The 19,187-nt window shown below is 42.4% G+C and overlaps 1 protein-coding gene across 11 annotated transcripts in view; it reads left to right on the top strand.

The window, feature by feature from the left end:
• MAP7D2 (MAP7 domain containing 2) overlaps positions 1–19,187 on the top strand; it is a 221,039-nt gene that overhangs the window by 108,546 nt on the left and 93,306 nt on the right. For all 11 annotated transcript variants that reach the window (XM_073616480.1, XM_073616483.1, XM_073616482.1 and 8 more), the window contains exons 2-3: positions 12,875–12,952; positions 13,707–13,870. In XM_073616480.1, the coding sequence (XP_073472581.1) occupies positions 12,875–12,952; positions 13,707–13,870 (242 nt within the window). The remainder of the gene's footprint in view (positions 1–12,874; positions 12,953–13,706; positions 13,871–19,187) is intronic.

The raw sequence follows: 19,187 nt of genomic DNA, 5'->3' as shown, positions 1-19,187 counted from the left end.
TTCATCAAACATTTGGGCAATATAGTGTGTTTTAGTGCATTAAAATTTAAAAAAGTGTGTTTTTTCCCCAAAAAATGCGTTTGAAAAATCGCTGCGCAAATACTGTGTGAAAAAAAAAAATGAAACACCCACCATTTTAATCTGTAGGGCATTTGCTTTAAAAAAAATATATAATGTTTGGGGGTTCAAAGTAATTTTCTTGCAAAAAAAATATTTTCATGTAAACAAAAAGTGTCAGAAAGGGCTTTGTCTTCAAGTGGTTAGAAGAGTGGGTGATGTGTGACATAAGCTTCTAAATGTTCATAAAATGCCAGGACAGTTCAAACCCCCCCCCCCCAAATGACCCCATTTTGGAAAGTAGACACCCCAAGCTATTTGCTGAGAGGCATGTCGAGTCCATGGAATATTTTATATTGTGACACAAGTTGCGGGAAAGAGCCAAATTTATTTATTTATTTATTTTTGCACAAAGTTGTCACTAAATGATATATTGCTCAAACATGCCATGGGAATATGTGAAATTACACCCCAAAATACATTCTGTTGCTTCTCCTGAGTATGGGGATACCACATGTGTGAGACTTTTTGGGAGCCTAGCCGCGTACGGGGCCCTGAAAACCAATCACCGCCTTCAGGCTTTCTAAGGGGCGTGAATTTTTGATTTCACTCTTCACTGCCTATCACAGTTTCAGAGGCAATGGAATGCCCAGGTGGCACAAACCCCCCCCCCCCCCCCCAAATGAATTATTTTGGAAAGTAGACACCCCAAGCTATTTACTGAGAGGTATAGTGAGTATTTTGCAGACCTCACTTTTTGTCACAAAGTTTTGAAAATTTAAAAAAGAAAAAAAAAATGTTTTTTCTTGTCTTACTTCATTTTCAAAAACAAATGAGAGCTGCAAAATACTCACCATGCCTCTCAGCAAATAGCTTGGGGTGTCTACTTTCCAAAATGGGGTCATTTGGGGGGGTTTTTTTGCCACCTGGGCATTCCATGGCCTCCGAAACTGTGATAGGCAGTGAAGAGTGAAATCAAAAATTTACGCCCTTAGAAATCCTGAAGGAGGTGATTGGTTTTCGGGGCCCCGTACGCGGCTAGGCTCCCAAAAAGTCCCACACATGTGGTATCCTCGTACTCAGGAGAAGCAGCTGAATGTATTTTGGGGTGCAATTCCACATACGCCCATGGCCTATGTGAGCAATATATCATTTAGTGACAACTTTTTGTAAATTTTTTTTTTTTTGTCATTATTCAGTCACTTGGGACAAAAAAAATTAATATTCAATGAGCTCAACATGCCTCTCAGCAATTTCCTTGGGGTGTCTACTTTCCAAAATGGGGTCATTTGGGGGGGTTTTGTACTGCCCTGCCATTTTAGCACCTCAAGAAATGACATAGGCAGTCATAAACTAAAAGCTGCGTAAATTCCAGAAAATATACCCTAGCTTGTAGACGCCATAACTTTTGCGCAAAACAATAAATATACACTTATTGACATTTTTTTTACCAAAGACATGTGGCCGAATACATTTTGGCCTAAATGTATGACTAAAATTGAGTTTATTTAATTTTTTTTATAACAAAAAGTAGAAAATATCATTTTTTTTCAAAATTTTCGGTCTTTTTCCGTTTATAGCGCAAAAAATAAAAACGGCAGAGGTGATCAAATACCATCAAAAGAAAGCTCTATTTGTGGGAAGAAAAGGACGCAAATTTCGTTTGGGTACACCATTGCATGACCGCACAATTAGCAGTTAAAGCGACGCAGTGCCAAATTGTAAAAAGTGCTCTGGTCAGGAAGGGGGTAAATCCTTCCGGGGCTGAAGTGGTTAATGTATCAAAGCTTTAGAACCACTTAATTTTTTTTTTTTTTAAACCCAGGCTTTACTACCACTGTAATGTTTACTTTCATAATTGGCTACATTGGTGTTTTGAATGCCAAACCAGTTTAGGTGTAGACTATGAATTACCTTTCTATATTATGCATACTCTGTAAGAAACAGGATATTTGTGTGCTTTCAGCTATAAAATGTCTTCTGTTTGTAAAGCATCCTATAAAAATACACTTTGCATATTTAAATATCTGAATGAAGAACTGATCTTGTGGTCCATAGCAATCGGTATGATTCTCTTTAATTGCCTTACTTTTGCTTATTTACATAAAATTATTTTGGTTTCCTTCAGGTACTTTGAGTAATTGAGGCCACCATTGTTTGAGACTTACACTATCTGTAATTTAATGTAGAATGTGGAAAGCTCTAATCTTTTCCCTCAGTCTTGATGATTTACAGCACAGTTTTGTGAGAGGATTCCATCTAGTAATGTATAGCAGGTACCTGCAGTAAATGGGGTAAACTACTTTATTTTGTGACCCAGAAGTGTCTTTCTATGTACAAGAGAGAGGAGTTAACATTTCTAATGGGAGCTGGCACTTTGAGAGTCATTGGCCATTTTTGTAGTAGAATAAAGGCAGTGTACCCCATTAGGCCATAGGGGATGGCAGGAAGAAGTCTGACATGAAATTCAGCGAGTAGCTCACAGGACCATTAAGAATAAACTTCCCTGTGCTGTTAACTTTCTCATTCTCCTTCTAGTGTCCCTATTCAAACACAAAGAAATGTAAAGGAGCTTGACACCAATCCTTTAGTTGGCAGAAGCAAATCTCTATTGGTGCCAGGTGGCTTGTATTTGACAGCTTTCCACAAAGAAGGGCACCCACAAAATATAGGGGACAACCGATTTCAGAAGTCCACAAGTAGTTGTACCAGAAAAAGAACCAAACAAATGTCTCAAGTGTCCAAATTGTTTTATTTCTACATATGGTATCAAGAAAACCGCCTCCCCCCACTGATTTACTCACTGCCCAGGAAATCGCTAATCACTTCAAAAACAAGATTGATACAATCCGTGATGAAATCTCCACTCTACAGGTATCTCCCCCAGCTAAGACCCCATGTCAACAGATACAACTGACACTACCTCTATTCAAATCTACTACTCCAGACGAAGTTGCTAAACTCCTTTCTATCGCCCACCTAACTACCTGTCCCCTGGACCCTGTTCCCTCTCAAATGCTACGGTCACCCTCTGACCCCATCCTACACTCTCTAACCCACATCTTCAATCTCTCCCTCACCTCTGGCGTCTTCCCCGATGCTCTAAAACATGCACTGGTCACTCCCATACTCAAAAAACCATCCTTGGACCCTACCAATCTTAACAACCTACGCCCTATCTCCTTGCTCCCCTTTTCCTCTAAACTCCTTGAACGCCTGGTTTACAACCAACTGAGTGACCACCTCATTAAAAACAACCTTCTTGATCCCCTTCAATCTGGATTTCGCCCTCAACACTCCACAGAAACTGCTCTTTTAAAACTCACAAATGACCTACTAACTGCAAAAACCAACGGACACTATTCTGTACTCCTACTTCTGGATCTTTCAGCTGCCTTTGACACGGTTGACCACCCCCTCCTCCTCAAAAAACTTCACTCCATCGGTCTCCGTGACTGTGCTCTTCAGTGGCTCTCATCCTACCTATCCCAACGCACCTTCAGTGTCACTTACAATTCTACTTCCTCCACTCCTCTTCCCTTCTCTGTCGGGGTCCCCCAAGGTTCTGTTCTTGGACCTCTTTTATTTTCAATCTACACCTCTTCCCTGGGTCAGCTGATAGCCTCTCATGGCTTTCAATATCATTTCTATGCTGATGACACACAAATCTATCTCTCCACCCCTCAACTCACTCCATCAGTCTCCTCACGCATCACTAACTTACTAACTGACATATCTGTATGGATGTCACACCACTTCCTCAAACTCAACTTGTCCAAAACCGGGCTTATAATATTTCCTCCCCCACGTGCCTCTTCCCCTGACTTCTCTGTGAAGAGCAATGGCAAAACCATCCACCCGTCCCCACATGTCAGGGTGCTAGGTGTTATCCTAGATTCTGAACTCTCCTTTCAGCCCCACATCCAATCACTTTCCAAAGCTTGCCGCCTCAACCTCCGCAACATCTCTAAACTACGTCCCTTTCTAACCAGTGAAACTACAAAGCTCCTGATTCACTCCCTGGTTATCTCTCGCCTCGACTACTGCAACTCCCTCCTCATTGGCTTACCTTTAAATAGACTATCCCCCCTTCAGTCCATCATGAATGCTGCTGCCAGACTCATCCACCTTACAAACCGATCAGTGTCTGCTACCCCTCTCTGCCAATCCCTCCATTGGCTGCCACTCGCCCAACGAATTAAATTCAAAATACTAACAATAAGTTACAAAGCCATCCACAACTGTGCCCCCAGCTACATCACTAACCTAGTCTCAAAATACCAACCTAAACGCCATCTCCGTTCCTCCCAAGATCTCCTGCTCTCTAGCTCCCTCATCACCTCCTCCCATATCCGCCTCCAGGACTTCTCCCGAGCCTCGCCCATCCTCTGGAATTCCCTACCCCAATCTGTCAGACTGTCTCCAAATTTATCCACTTTTAGGCGATCCCTGAAGACTTTCCTCTACAGAGAAGCCTATCCTGCCTCCATCTAACAACTGCATTATTTTCTCCATTAGCTCATCCCCCACAGCTATTACCCTTTTGTATAACTTGACCCTCCCTCCTAGATTGTAAGCTCTAACGAGCAGGGCCCTCTGATTCCTCCTGTATTGAATTGTATTGTACTTGTACTGTCTGCCCTAATGTTGTTGTAAAGCGCTGCGTAAACTGTCGGCGCTATATAAATCCTGTATAATAATAATAATAATAATAAAGAAAACGAAAGACAACAAACACATTTCGGGGATGAGGAAATACCCCTTCATCAGGGATTTGGCGATGTGTCAAAAGTAAATCTCAGGATTTCCTGACCCTTAAATTACATTGGTTCTCTTTCGTATTCTGGTTGCCATATGTGAAAATAGTTATTTGGACTATCGAGACATTCTAAAGCACTTTTTCTGGTATGACTTGTGGACCAGTCAAGTTCAGGCTGCCAAGGCAAATTTGAATCTGCTGACTGTGAAAGACCGTCTTCTCAATACTTCTATCAACTGCAGACTACTTGCTGTCTCTCACATACAAAACTAGGAGTACTGAGAAGTCTTTCATAGTCCCATCTTGGCCCAAAATGATATTTTATTTACCATGTGGTCACTGTGTGTGCAGTAACGTACTATTGTAACATTCGCTACATATAATATGCGGCACTGTGCCCTGGCAGTGGCATGGGTAACTTTTTGTCTGCTATCAAAACAAAATGGGTTGGGCTGAATACATCTCCTCCTTTTCCGGTAAAACTTTGTATTGATCAATGAATACAAGGCTTCCTATGGTTGGCCAAGGTGGGAATCATGACGTTATCCACCCGCCTCTCCAATTTAGCCAGTCTGAGGAAGTTTTTCTATTCATAAATACAAAAAAATACAAGGCTTCTCCTGAATGGTGGATACATTCAGGTTGACATATATTTTTGTCCCGGTAGTAAATTAGAAGTCACCTGTACTGCTGCCCAAACTTTGCTGCACACTGTTAATGCTACAACAGTATGTTACAGCCCACACAGCAGCTGCATAGTTATGAAAAGGAAAAGGCCAAGCTTTCCCAACCAAACTATTCTAGTCAGAACAAAGTTGGAATTCTTTAAAATCAGACTCAAGCTAACTTTTTCTAGGTTGGAATAAAACCAGGAAGTATTGAAACCTTTCTCTCATTGTTTCTGCTGTCTGTCCCCATTGTGGAGATTCACCAATATCAGTCATGGTGACCACTCATACTGGGTCAAAAAGGCAAAAATCTAATTCTATGATTTTTCCCACAAGGACACCCATTCAGGAATGAATCTCAAAAGTGATATTTCCCCTCTCTTTGGGGAGATTTCCACTTGCTTCTTGTCATGTCTCTGAGGCAGGAAGCAAAGGAAAATATCCTTGGAACACAGACATCAGTAAAAACCTGATTAGTCTGTAACCCTTCCACACTTAAAAATATATATTTTTATTTTTACTGGTTGTTTGATATAATTTTAGACTTTGACTGGCGAGTACTCTTGAGATTCCATCAAAGCTCATAGACTACAGCTACAAGGTAATATTGTAATTAACATACATCTGAGGGAAAGATGCATTGTATATTATTTATAATTATTAACTCTAAGACTTTGTGTGAATAAAATTGAGATTTCACTGCTGTAACTGCGGTCTATTGAGACTAATAACTATCGACCAAGCTTTTTATACATTTTTCTTAAAGTTGGTTTCAGGTGATGTGTAGATGCTTCAGATCTGCTGAACACCTATAAAATGGGGCGGTCACAGGATCACGCTTTATTCCTCATGCCTCAGCTGGAGGTCACTGTGATGTGTGCTAGTGTCAGACGCTTGCTTCTGAAAACTTCAAACCTCCCCCCCCCAGTCTGGAATCTATTGATTGATTTGTAAGCAATTTTTCAGCCTTCAAATGACTGCTATAAGGCAGCTATTTCATAAACAATGTATTAAAGGTAACCTGCACTGCAAGAAATAATGGGATTGCCACTGCTGGCCTCCTGAAAATGTTAATTGCCTGGCTGTCCCAAAATGAAATGCTTTCATTGACCTGGAACAAGGCTGCAGATGCATGTAGACTGTCCTCTTGCTTCCTGTCCTGCTGAGTGGATAATGCCCTCATCATTTTCTGTTGGAGCTTCCTTGAGAGGAGATTACAGATATGTTGATGGCCGAATAATGTTCAGCCCAATGAGCAGCCCTTCTCAACCTTTTTACCATGGAAGAACCTCTGAAATAGTTTTCAGATCCCAGGGAACCCCACCAAAATTTATCAGACCTATAGCATTTACATGTGCAACCTCACAGCATGATCAGAAGGTTGTACGGAGTTTCACATCAAATAATAATGGGGTTTCCTTAATAATCATAAATTTAAATGAATAACAATGGCTAGAAAAGAAACCTTGTAGTTACCCCCTTACATGGCCAGTGTAGGCAGGAGACCAGTCTATTGCCTTCTTCTCAAGGAACCCCTAACAACCTCTGAAGAAACCCTGATTAAGGAAGATTGCTTTAGGCTAGGTTCACACATGTGCGGTGCGAAATTCAGGTTAGTTTTTTCAGCTGCGATTACAGATACAGTTCAAATGCAAATTTTCGACGTGGGCGGCCACCAGCATCTTTAACAATAGTTGGTTGTTAAAGGAGCGGGCCGGGAAGCTTGTTGCCCTGTCCTTAACAACTGATGACTCAGTTCCCGCTGACAGCTGAGTGGGTCTTGTATGGATTTTAAGGCAGAGCTCCACCCAATAGGGGAAGCTCCACTTGTTTGCTTCCTCCCCCCTCTGCTGCCACATTTGGCACCTTTAGGGAGGGAGCAGGTACCTGTTTTTGACAGGTACCCGTCCCCACTTCCAGAAGACCTCACCACGGTGAGGTCCCCCGGATGTGCGGCATTCCTCCTCCTTCCACCTCTGCCGAGCCATTCAGAAAGCACGGAGCGCTTCGTGCATGCACAGTAGGGAACCGCCTTTGAAGCCACAAGGCTTCACTGACAGTTTCCCTTAGAAAGAATGGTGGCGGCAGCACCCAAGAGCCGACTGAAAAATGGTCTGGGGTTCCGACATCATGGGATCTCTGAACAGGTAAGTGTCCTAATATTAAATGTCAGCAGCTACAGTATTTGTAGCTGCTGACTTTTAATTTGTTGTTGGGAAGACTGGAGTTCTGTTTTAGGGGAACACCATGTTAAAATAAAAAAAAGGAATGGTCTGGACAGTGGTTGTGGGGGCCTGCAGGCGGGAGCCTTATCGGAATCTGGAAGCCCCCTTTATCACGGGCCCCCCCCATGTGAATGAGTATCCCTACTCATTCACCTAAAAAAGTGTCAAAAATAAAATAGGCCGTGTTTGACAATTCCTCTATTAAAAAAAAGAACTGTCCCCTGATATAGATCCAGCATCAATCACTAATGCCGCTGCCGTGACCTGACTAAAGAGCTCTATAACCATTGCTGGCTCTACTGCCTGACCAGGTCGCGGTGGCAACATTGTGATTTACACTGGACCTACACCTAAAGGAATTGTCAAAAACTGTCTGTTTTTATTTATTTTTGACACTTTTTGGTAAATGAAGAGGGGAACAATGTACCCCATACTCATTCACTTGGGGGGGCAAGATCTGGGGACCTCCAGATTCTGATAAGCTCCCCCGTCCGCAGACCACCGGCCACAGTTGTAGGAAAGATGCCCATGTCCCCATTAATATGTTATCATGGGTGTTGAGGCTGCATGCCTTTTTTTTTTTTTTTTTTACTTTTTGGCGTGGGGTTCCTCTTAAAATCCGAAGGACCTGGTATGGATTGGGGAATTGTTTTTCCAATTCGTGTTCAAAACTGATGATGTGTGATTTAGAAGCGTTCCCATAGAAGGCAATGAGCCTGGAGTGTGTATCTGAACCGCACGCAGTGCTCAGAAAACGCACAGGACTCCATAGAATGCCGGTTTGGTTCACACATCATGCAAAACGGTTGCGGTTTAAAATGCATCCAATTCACATATATGTAAATGGAGCCGTTGACAGGGTTGGATGCCTGCACCCCTCGCCTTTCTTGGTGGTTCTGCTCATTGGCCCCTACTTGAGCACAGGACACAGCAGCATCTCTGATGTGAAGATTCTTTGTGCTGTTTTAGTTCTACAGCAGAGCAATTATTCCATGAGCAGTTGCCAGACCAACGAAGTATAAAAGTCTCTTCCTTTTTACAGTTCTTTTTATTTTTTATTTTTTTTGGCAAAAGGGTCATGAAATTATGTAAATCAAGCTGTTCCTATTTTGAAATGACATTAAATTCCTTTTGCCTAAGGTATAACCTACGTGCAGTATTGCACCCAGAACCGGGAAAAAAGGCATTAAATTAAATCTTCGGGCCGACCTTTAATCTGCAGGCCGAACTTTAACCTCCTACTCACCACTTACAAGTTACACTGCTCTTGGGTATTTGCAGACTTTCACTCTCTCACATGGTTGGTTATCAGTATTCCGATTTAACGAGCTCTTGCTGTTAGTGCTGCTTTGGGTAAGACCGTAGTATGGGTTGTAATGTATGTGTGCTTGGGTAGTGTACATTAATTATTTGCTAGGAAAGAAACACACCCTTCACCCTTGTAACTATATGAGGGAGAATGTAATCTTCTGACATTTTTACTTTCAGTTAACTACATGTTTGCTACATGTGGTGTGTTTTTGTTTTTTTTTTTTTTTCTTTATAACTAGAACCTCTAATGTTTGATATGTATTTTAACTTTATTTATTGGGAGCATGGGGGCATCCTCTGATACATGGAAATAAGATATAATAATGATATGTTATTGATCCATGGTGTGTTGGTGGTTAGCATGGTCTCAGCGCTAGGGCTCTGGGTTCATTTTCCTGGAGGAAGTCTGTTTACAATTTCTCTTCTGCTCCTATATGAACATGGCTTATCTTCAAAGGCTCCAGTTTGCTACCATAGTCCAAAAACATACTGGTGGGTTAATACTGTTCTGACTCCCCTTAGCAGGTGATGCTTGGTCATGCACAGTGGGACTTTGGTACACAAAAAAAAAAATATAGGTATGCATACAACATTTCTTAACCACTTAAGCCCCGGACCATTTGGCTGGCCAAAGACCAGAGCACTTTTTGCGATTCGGCACTGCGTCGCTTTAACTGACAATTGCGCGGTCGTGCGACGTGGCTCACAAACAAAATTGATGTCCTTTTTTCCCAACAAATAGAGCTTTCTTTTGGTGGTATTTGATCACCTCTGTGGTTTTTATTTTTTGCGCTATAAACAAAAAAATAGGGACAATTTTGAAAAAAACGCATTATTTTTTACTTGTTGCTATAATAAATAGCCCCAAAAAATATATATAAAAAAAAAAAAAAAAACACGTTTTTCCCTTAGTTTAGGCCGATACATATGCTTCTACATATTTTTGGTAAAAAAAATCGCAATAAGTGTTTATTCATTGGTTTGCGCAAAAGTTATAGCTTCTACAAAATAGGTGATAGTTTTATGGCATTTTTATTTTTAATTTTTTTTTTTTACTAGTAATGGCGGCGATCTGAGATTTTTATCAGGACTGCGACATTATAGCGGACACATTAGACATTTTTGACACATTTTTGGGACCAATCAGTGCTATACAAATGCATTGATTTCTCTGTAAATGACACTGGCAGTGAAGGGGTTAACCACTAGGGGGCAGTGAAGGGGTTAAGTGTGTCCTAGGGAGTGATTCTAACTGTAGGGGGGTGAGCCTTTTTACTCAATGCAGGGGATTAACCCCTTAGGCTGCTTTCACGCTGAGGCGCTTTACAGGAGCTATAGCGCTAAAAATAGCGCCTGTAAAGAGCCTCTCATTCCAGTGTGAAATAAATGGACAGCGACGCCGAACCAGTTTTAACCCTTTTTTCAGCCACTAGCGGGGGTTAAAAGCACCCCGCTAGCAGACGAATATCGCCGCTAAAAATAGCGGTGCTTTACCACCAACGCCCCAGTGTGAAAGTAGCCTTAGGTTCCACAGAGTTTAACAAGCATGCTTTACTGCATATGCAGACTGATTTTACTGTTGTGGGTTTAGTAACCCTTTAAGGAAAATCTCAATCACAGATCTGCAACAGAGACCACAGAACTTGCTTTAACCGGTTCCCGACCGGCTCACGTGTATTTACGAGGCAGAAAGTACATTTTGTAAATAAGTAATTTTTCTCCTTCAATGAGAGGCTGCACTGATGAGACAGCATTTATGGGCACTGATGAGGAGGGACTAATATGCCGCACTTTTGGGCTCTGATTGCTGGCACTGATGGCACTTTAGTGTAATTGGGGCACTGATCAGTGCCCTGATTACATGTCTTGTCCCCTGTGAGGAGATGCTGCTCTCCTGATGAGAGCCGATTACCGGTGTTCTGCCAAGAAAGTTCCGCTCGGCGGATAAGGACCCCCCCTCTTCTGCGCAGGCGCTGATAGTAGTTTGTACTGCGCAGGTGCTGCGCCTGCGCAGTACAGGGGGGTCCTTATCCGCCGAGGGAACTTTCTCGGCAAGATACTGGCACTTCCTGTATTTACATGTGACCGGCTGTGATTGGACACCGCCGATCACATGGTTGAGCCGCGTCAGCAGCTCTTTACAGAGATTGGGGTCACGCCATGTCCTAGCAACATGGCGTGGCCCGGATTGTCGCAGTGCGCATCCTCGGGGCGCACGGGAGTGGCCGTTCTGGTGCGCCGTCATATGACGTCCACCCAGAATGAGAGCTGCACTGTCCCTCCGTCATTTGACGGTGGGTGGGCGGCAACTGGTTAAGAGAGTGCTTCTAATCTCGCCTTGTTACCTGTATAGAAGATACCTGGCAGCCAAAAATCTTGCTGATTGATAGGGGATCAAATACTTATTTCACTCATTAAAATGCAAATCAATTTATAGCTTTTTTGAAATGTGTTTTTCTGGATATTTTTGTTATTCTGTCTCACTGTTAAGATAAACTTACCATTAAAATTATAGACTGATTATTTTTGTCAGTGGGCAAACGTACAAAATCAGCAGGGGATCAAATATTTTTTTTCCCTTACTGTATGGTTGAAACATCAAAAAGTACTCCATGGTACCATCCACTCACATGTGAAATCAACGACATCTTGTAGATAAAAAGTAGAACAACGTATGATTGCATTGATAGCTAACTTTCAATATACACAATTCCCAGCAGTATATGACCATGTAATACATTATACATTAAAAAGGATATACAGCGGGTAAAATAAGTATTGAACATGTCACCATTTTTTCTAGATAAACATATTTCTAAAGGTGCTATTGACATGGAATTTTCACCATTTGTCAGTAACAACCCATGCAATCCATACATACAAAGAAACCAAAACAAATAAATTCAGAAAATAAGTTATATGTAATAATAAAATGGAACGAGACAGGGAAAAAGTATTGAACGTGTGAAAAAAGGGAGCTGCAAAAAGACATCAGTTGAAATCTTTCAGTAATTAGAAAGCAATCCTGCCCCTTGTCAGTATCCGTTCCCCCCGAAAAGGTGCCAAATATGGCAGTGGGGGGGGGGGGGGAGCAAACAAGCGGACCATCACCTTTTGGGTGGAGCTCTGCTTTAAGAAATGTTAATTGTGCTTAAGCAGTAGCCAGGAAAATTTACTTAGAAATCCTCCTAAAAATAACATGACTCTTCCTTTTCCTGCTCGACTTGCCTTTAGCCTTCTAGCTGCATACTGTATCTGTGGTGTGAGATCACTTCGGGCACTGCTGTCTCTATTGATAGTAACATTACCAAATCTCATGAGACTATTGTGCTGCTCATTGTTCCCCTCCTGAGGGTTTTTGGAGTGAAAGCTGTGCCTGAAGACCTGTAATGAAAAAATCTCCTGATTCATTCATTTCGTGGATTTGTGCCTTGCTTTTGTTTCTGCTGCTGTCTGACATAATGGAAACACAGAATTCGTCTCCACTAAGATAACCACTTCCACACAAAAATACTGTTCAAAACCAAGACCTGGCCAGTCAGTGATGGGAAAAGATAGCTGCAATGAGCCCACAACCATTACCGTTCCTTTGCCATCTACTTGCCTTTTGGGCACCGCTTCATAGCTCAGGTTCTTTGTGTTTTTTTATTTTTTTTGGTTTTAGAGGTTTTAACATGGATACCAACTGTCCAACAGGGTATATTTGTGTTGATAAATATCCACTGTAGTCTTGCAAAAGATCCAGATTACTGAACGTGGTGCTGTGTATCCATTTGTGTTAGTTGCCTTCTTTGGTAGTGTGTTACCTAAATTTTTAGCTTTAAGTTTATTATGTTTTGTTTTTTGTTTTTAAGGTATGGATAGCCTTTTCAAGACAGATGAAAGACAAAGGTTGGCAAAAGAAAGAAGAGAAGAAAGAGAAAAATGTCTTGGTGAGTTGATCCATGCCATCACTGCTGAGCTTGATATATAAAAGGTTGAAAAGTTGAGGTGTTTTCAATCGTAATATGTAGAGATTATTTTTAACTGTAGTTTTGGAAGTAAAATTGAATAACTAAATGAGTGCTATTGGCAGACATGCACTTTATTTGCATCTGGTTTCAGGTTTTTACTGCTTTCTGTATCCCTGTTAGGGAGATTCACCTCTCTTTGTCCTGGTGACCATTGTCACAGTAATGGAAATTGAGGGGAAATCCAAAATCGTAGAGTTGTCACTGGAACAAGAATGGGGAAATATTCCAGTTAAGGCAAATGTTCTGGTGATAACTAAGGGGGAAGTTACCCATCCTCCCATTTCATGTACAGGCATCACAAGGACAGGAAGTTGGGGTAAATTCCCCCAGTTGGGTCACAGACCGATATGGAAAAGTAACAGAAGCTTTAAATCTTTCCCAGTCTGCCCAAAACTAAATGATTGCACAGTGTCCGTTCCCCTTGCATCTCCTGCATATGGTCAAGCAATGTCAGCTGAAAAAGCTCAGGGGACACATGGGGAAGCATCCCTGTGCTTTGAGCCGGCCATCAGTGGCTTCCCTGGACAGCTTACCCATAGAGGATCTGACCCGAACCACTCCATACAGCACCCTCTGCAAGTTTTGACGAGGCAGTAGCCCAAAACCAACTTTTTTCTTTTTCTTTCATTAAACTATTTGCAATGTACTATTTTTCTTCCTGTTTGTTTTGTAGCTGTCCGAGAACAACAGATGCTAGAAAAGGAAAAAAGAGCAAAACGACAGTATGAGAAACAGATTGAAGAACGATGGAAGAAGCTGGAGGAGCAACGGCTGAGGGAGGAGCAGAAAAGAGCTGCCGTAGAGGAAAAGAGAAAGCTTAAGTTTAGGGAGGAAGAAGTAAGAAACCTTTTTACTGTTTTTGACAATTCCTAATTAAACAGAATTGGAACCTTTAACTGTATTTTTAAAACCTATAAGCTCTTTTAAAATATGTTGATGGTAGAACAACCACCATTTTATTCTCTAGGGCAGTGTTTCTCAACCTCCTAGTGTCGTGACCCCTTGATAAAATTTCCCAAGTTGTGGGGACCCCTAACAGTAAAATTATTTTCGTAACGTGGGTTGTCAGCACCCAAGGCAAGACAAGTAATTTGCGTCCCTAAGTCCCTTCCACTCGTACTATTAAAACCCTTTATGGTACATTTTAGGATGTACCACTCTTTCTCTTTGTTCTCCTTTCTTTCCCTTGTATCTTTCTCTATCCTAATGTCTTGTTTTTTTTTCCCATCCCTCTCTTTAGCTGTCTTTCTTGTTTTCTCTTATTCTTTCTCTCCCTTTTTCTTTGTTCCTCCCCCTCTTTTCCTCTCCCTTGCATGTATTCTCTATTTTTATTCCTTCTCTTACTCCTTGGTGGGGGTGGTGGGGGGAATGGGATGAGTGGCAGTGCTGGGGGGAGTTCTGATCAGCCAACGTAGGTGCTCTCGAGCAAGGTCCTCTGAGAACTGTAGTGGGGACTTTTAATGGCAACTACAACCCCTGGCAAAAATTATGGAATCACCAGTCCCTGAGGATGTTCCTTCAGTTGTTCATTGTTGTAGAAAAAAAGCAGATCACAGACATGGCCAAAAACTAAGCCCCGGTTCACACAGGGGCGACTTGTCAGGCGACCTAGCCGCCTGACAAGTCGCCTCCCGTTCTGTACAATGGAACCGTTCTAATAGGAGCGACGCAAGTCGCTCCGACTTAGAAAAAGGTTCCTGTACTACTTTGGGGGGCGACTTGGGGCGACTTGCATAGACTTCTATACAGAAGTTGTTTTGCAAGTCACCGTGGCAGTCGTGTGCAGGTTGCCTCGGTGAGGCGACCTGCAAGTCGTGCCGCCCCTGTGTGAACCAGGGCTAAATGCATTTCAAATTGCAACTTTCTGGCTTCAAGAAACACTAAAAGAAATCAAGAAAAATAATCGTGGTGACCAGTAACAGATTTATAGAACAAGCACAGGGAATAAATTATGGAATCACTCAATTCTGAGGAAAAAATTATGGAATCACCTTGTAAATTTTCATTACAAACACTAACACCTGCATCAGATTAAATCTGCTTGTTAGTATGTAGGTAAAAAGGAGTGATCACACCTTGGAGAGCTGTTGCAACAAGTGGACTGACATGAAGCATGGCTCCAACACCAGAGATGTCAATTGAAAAAAAGGAGAGGATTATCAAACTCCTTAAAGAGGGTAAATCATCACGCAGTGTTGCACAAGATGTTGGTTGTTCACAGTCGGCTGTGTCTAAAACATGGGCCAAATACAAACAACATGGGAAGGTGGTTAAAGGCAAGCATACTGGTAGACCAAGGAAGACATCAAAGCGTCAAAACAGAAAACTTAAAGCAATATGCCTTGAAAACGTACAACAAAACAAATGAGGAACAAATGGGAGGAAACTGGAGTCAACATCTGTGACCGAACTGTAAGAAACCGCCTAAAAGAAATGGGATTTACATACAGAAAAGCTAAAAGAAAGCCATCTCTAACACCTAAACACAAAAAAACAAGGTTACAATGGGCTAGGAAAGGCAATCGTGGACTGTGGATGATTGGATGAAAGTCATATTCAGTGATGAATCTCGAATCTGCATTGGGCAAGGTGATGATGCTGGAACTTTTGTTTGGTGCCGTTCCAATGAGATTTATGCAGACGACTTTCTGAAGAAAACATGCACATTTCCACAGTCAATTATGATATGGGGCTGCATGTCAGGTAAAGGCACTGGGGAGATGGCTGTCATTTAATCTTCAATAAATGCACAGGTTTACATTGAAATTTTGGACACTTTTCTTATCCCATCTATTGAAAGGATGTTTGGGGATGATGAAATCATTTATCAAGATGATAATGCATCTTGCCATAGAGCAAAAACTGTGAAAAAATCCCTTGAAGAAAGACACATAAGGTCAATGTCATGGCCTGCAAACAGTCCGGATCTCAATCCAATTGAAAATCTGTGGTGGAAGTTAAAGAAAATGATCCATGACAAGGCTCCAACCTGCAAAGATGATTTGGCAACAGCAATCGGAGAAGGCTGGAGCCAGATTGATGAAGAATACTCTTTATCACTCATTAAGTCAATGCCTCAGAGACTGCAAGCAGTTATAAAAGCCAGAGGTGGTGCAACAAAGTACTAGTGATGTGTTGGAGTGTTATTTTGTTTGTTTTTCATGATTCCATAATTTTTTCTTCAGAGTTGAGTGATTCCATAATTTATTCCCTGTGCTTGTTCTATAAATCTAACTGTTACTGGCCACCACAATTATTTTTCTTGATTTCTTTTAGTGTTTCTTAAAGCCAGAAAGTTGCCATTTGAAATGCCTTTAGTTTTTGGCCATGTCTGTGATCTGCTTTTTTTCTACAACAATAAACAACTGAAGGAACATCCTCAGGGACTAGTGATTCCATAATTTTTGCCAGAGGTTGTATTAATCACAGGTAGTTTTACTCACTGTGTCTCCAACTTTGTGGTGTCTCGTGGCAGTGACGCATATGCCGAAATCGGGAGATAGGGTCTGCCCCAGCCCCTCCCACTTCACATTCCTCACCAGTCAGCTGACCGCTAGTCTCTGCCCCCAGCCATGCTGTGAACTGAATGGGCGGCTGCGAAGAGGCTGAGCGGGTGGCCACAGGCTCCAGGAACAGCCCAACTGGGAGGTCACAGGCTCCAGGGACAGCCCTGCTGGGCGGCCGCAAAAAGGCTTGGAGAGCGGTGCGGGCTTCAGGATCCGCCCTGGATTCAGTGACCCCTGGCAAATCATCATTTGACCCCCGAGGGGGTCCCGACCCCTAGGTTGAGAACCACTGCTCTAGGGTCTCTGCTAAAAATATATATATATAATGTTTGGGGGTTCTAAGTAATTTTCTAGCAAAAAATTATTTTAACTTGAAACCAACAAGTGTCAGAAAAAGGTTTAGTCTTTAAGTGGTTAAACTGCCCTCATTTACAGACTGAAGTTCATTCCTTTAATCTAAAGAACAAATTGTTAGAATGTTTATAGTTAGCTCTGCAGCTAAGGAATGTTTTATGAAACTTGGCAGACTGTCTCTTTTTTTGACAGCTGTCCGCATTGATCAGAGAACTCTCTGCATAGAATCGGGAAAATGCGTTAAAATCGTGAGGGGGGAAAATTGCGATCTCTATTAACTATTAATTGTGCAGCTCTAATTGATGGACAAAAAGCAAGTGCTGTATACATATATAATCTCTTCTCTTGGGGTTTTTTTCTTTCCTTGTACCTTATTGCAGGACCAGGCCAGTGTATACATTGGGTTGTGTATATTGTCTGCAGTCCTCACTGTTCAGAGTGCAGACGAGGACTAACGATGAAGAAGTCTGTAGGCCTCATGCAGACTGGACATTTTTTTTTTTTCGGTTGAAAGGGGCGTCTGGCTTTTTTTTTTTTTTTTCTGCCTGTAAACTACACTGCATGTTAGCCTATGTGTCCATGCACACATGGGCTTTTAAATGTAGGGGCATTTTAGGACTGGAAAAAAAAACACAGCCAGTGCATCCAGGAGCAGCAGTGTTTTGGTAGAAGAAATGCTTGATGCGTGTAAGCATGCATTAATGCTAGGTGTGTTTAGAGCTTGAGCATCATTACATTTAAATGGCCTGCATACGTTGTTGTTTCAGCCAGTAACATTAACACCCAAGCATTTAACGTGCCTAAATGCACCTGAACACCTTACATGTATGATAACAAGTGTTTTTTTCTGCCAAAACATTGCAGCCAAGAGGAAAGTAGTGTACGATAGTTGCAAAACGTCCAGCGTGCATGCGTCCTTAGGATTCTCCTGCATTCTGTCCTACACAACTGGCTGACAGGTATCACGTGCGATGGGCAGAATTTATCCAAATGCATGCATTGGCTACCTTATTTTAAATATTTGTGAATCTCTATCTCTAGTGATTACAGGAGTGATGTCATTTATGGCTTCTGGCATTCAAAATATTAAATCAAACAGGTATGTGGAGTCGTCCTGGTCTACAAACATGTTGCTGTCAATCATGTTGATGCACTTCACAGTCACAGTGCAGATTGAAGACCAACTGAATGTAAATGCATCAATGTTTTTCACTGGCCTGAGCCTGCGATGACCACCTTACTACTGTGCCATTGTAAAAAAAAAAAAAAACTTTTCTGGAGTGCCATTTGTAAACTGCACTACAGAAAACACTCAGGGGTGGCCATTGTACCCTTTGAATGCCTGTGATTGAGCTGTCGTAGATTGGCGCAGATCATAGGCAAAATGCACAGAGGCCAATCAGATTAGCCATGCGCCTTGTAATTGTTGTAAACCAATTAGCGCAATCACAAGTATCAACACAGGAATGCACTGCAATCACAGGTGTAAACACAAAAATGTAAACCACTCCCCCTTATGCGTCTGCCGCTGATTGCTTCTCCTCTGTGAGTAATTTTTCCCTCACTCACTTTCAGGACAGCCACAATGAGAGACCTTGGCTCCTCCCCTTCCTAAGAAACACTGTGCCAGCCCAAAAAATTCCGCTTCCCCCTGCTAGACTTCAGTTATTTGTGTTTTCCCCTGTGGGGAGACACTGTTAGGAACCTGGCTAGCCAGTCAGGAATACTGTGGCTTTAAAGTCCTGTAGGGTGGGCCGGGGCACTCCCAGGGACACGGCAGAGTACATACCTGACCACACAGTCCGCCACCCCATCTTCGCCGAGTGCGGGCAGAAGATCCGGGAGCCCGCCATCGCATTCACAGGGATGCAGCAGGGAGGCAGCTCCGCTCTCCCCATACACTGGTGCAGACCGCAGTGGAACCAGGGCGGGTCGAGTGGCAGGTGATGTCATTTCCGGTGGAGGGGGATGATTCCCTTTGATCCGCGACTTCAGGTTCCGGTGCTGATAGCGTGCCGGGCACAGGCTGGAGAGGAGTCAGGAACACGGCACAGGCAGCGTGAGCAACCACCAGCGTGGCCATGTCTGAAGCAGATGCCCAGACAGCGCAGTAAGTATGACGAAAATTTTTTCGTCATACTTACCTGTAAAATCCTTTTCTTTGATTACATCATGGGACACAGAAGTCCCTCCCCTCTTTTTGAGGATTCAGTGCTTGCTACAAAACTGAAGTACTTCCTGTATGGGAGGGGTTATGTAGGGGATCACTTCCTGTCTAAAGACCTTTGGTCTAC

The sequence above is a fragment of the Aquarana catesbeiana genome, linkage group LG02, assembly GCF_042186555.1.
Source record: "Aquarana catesbeiana isolate 2022-GZ linkage group LG02, ASM4218655v1, whole genome shotgun sequence".
Lineage (NCBI taxonomy): Eukaryota > Metazoa > Chordata > Amphibia > Anura > Ranidae > Aquarana > Aquarana catesbeiana.
Note: the sequence above shows the minus strand (reverse complement) of the source record. Positions and strands in the feature narration are given on the sequence as shown.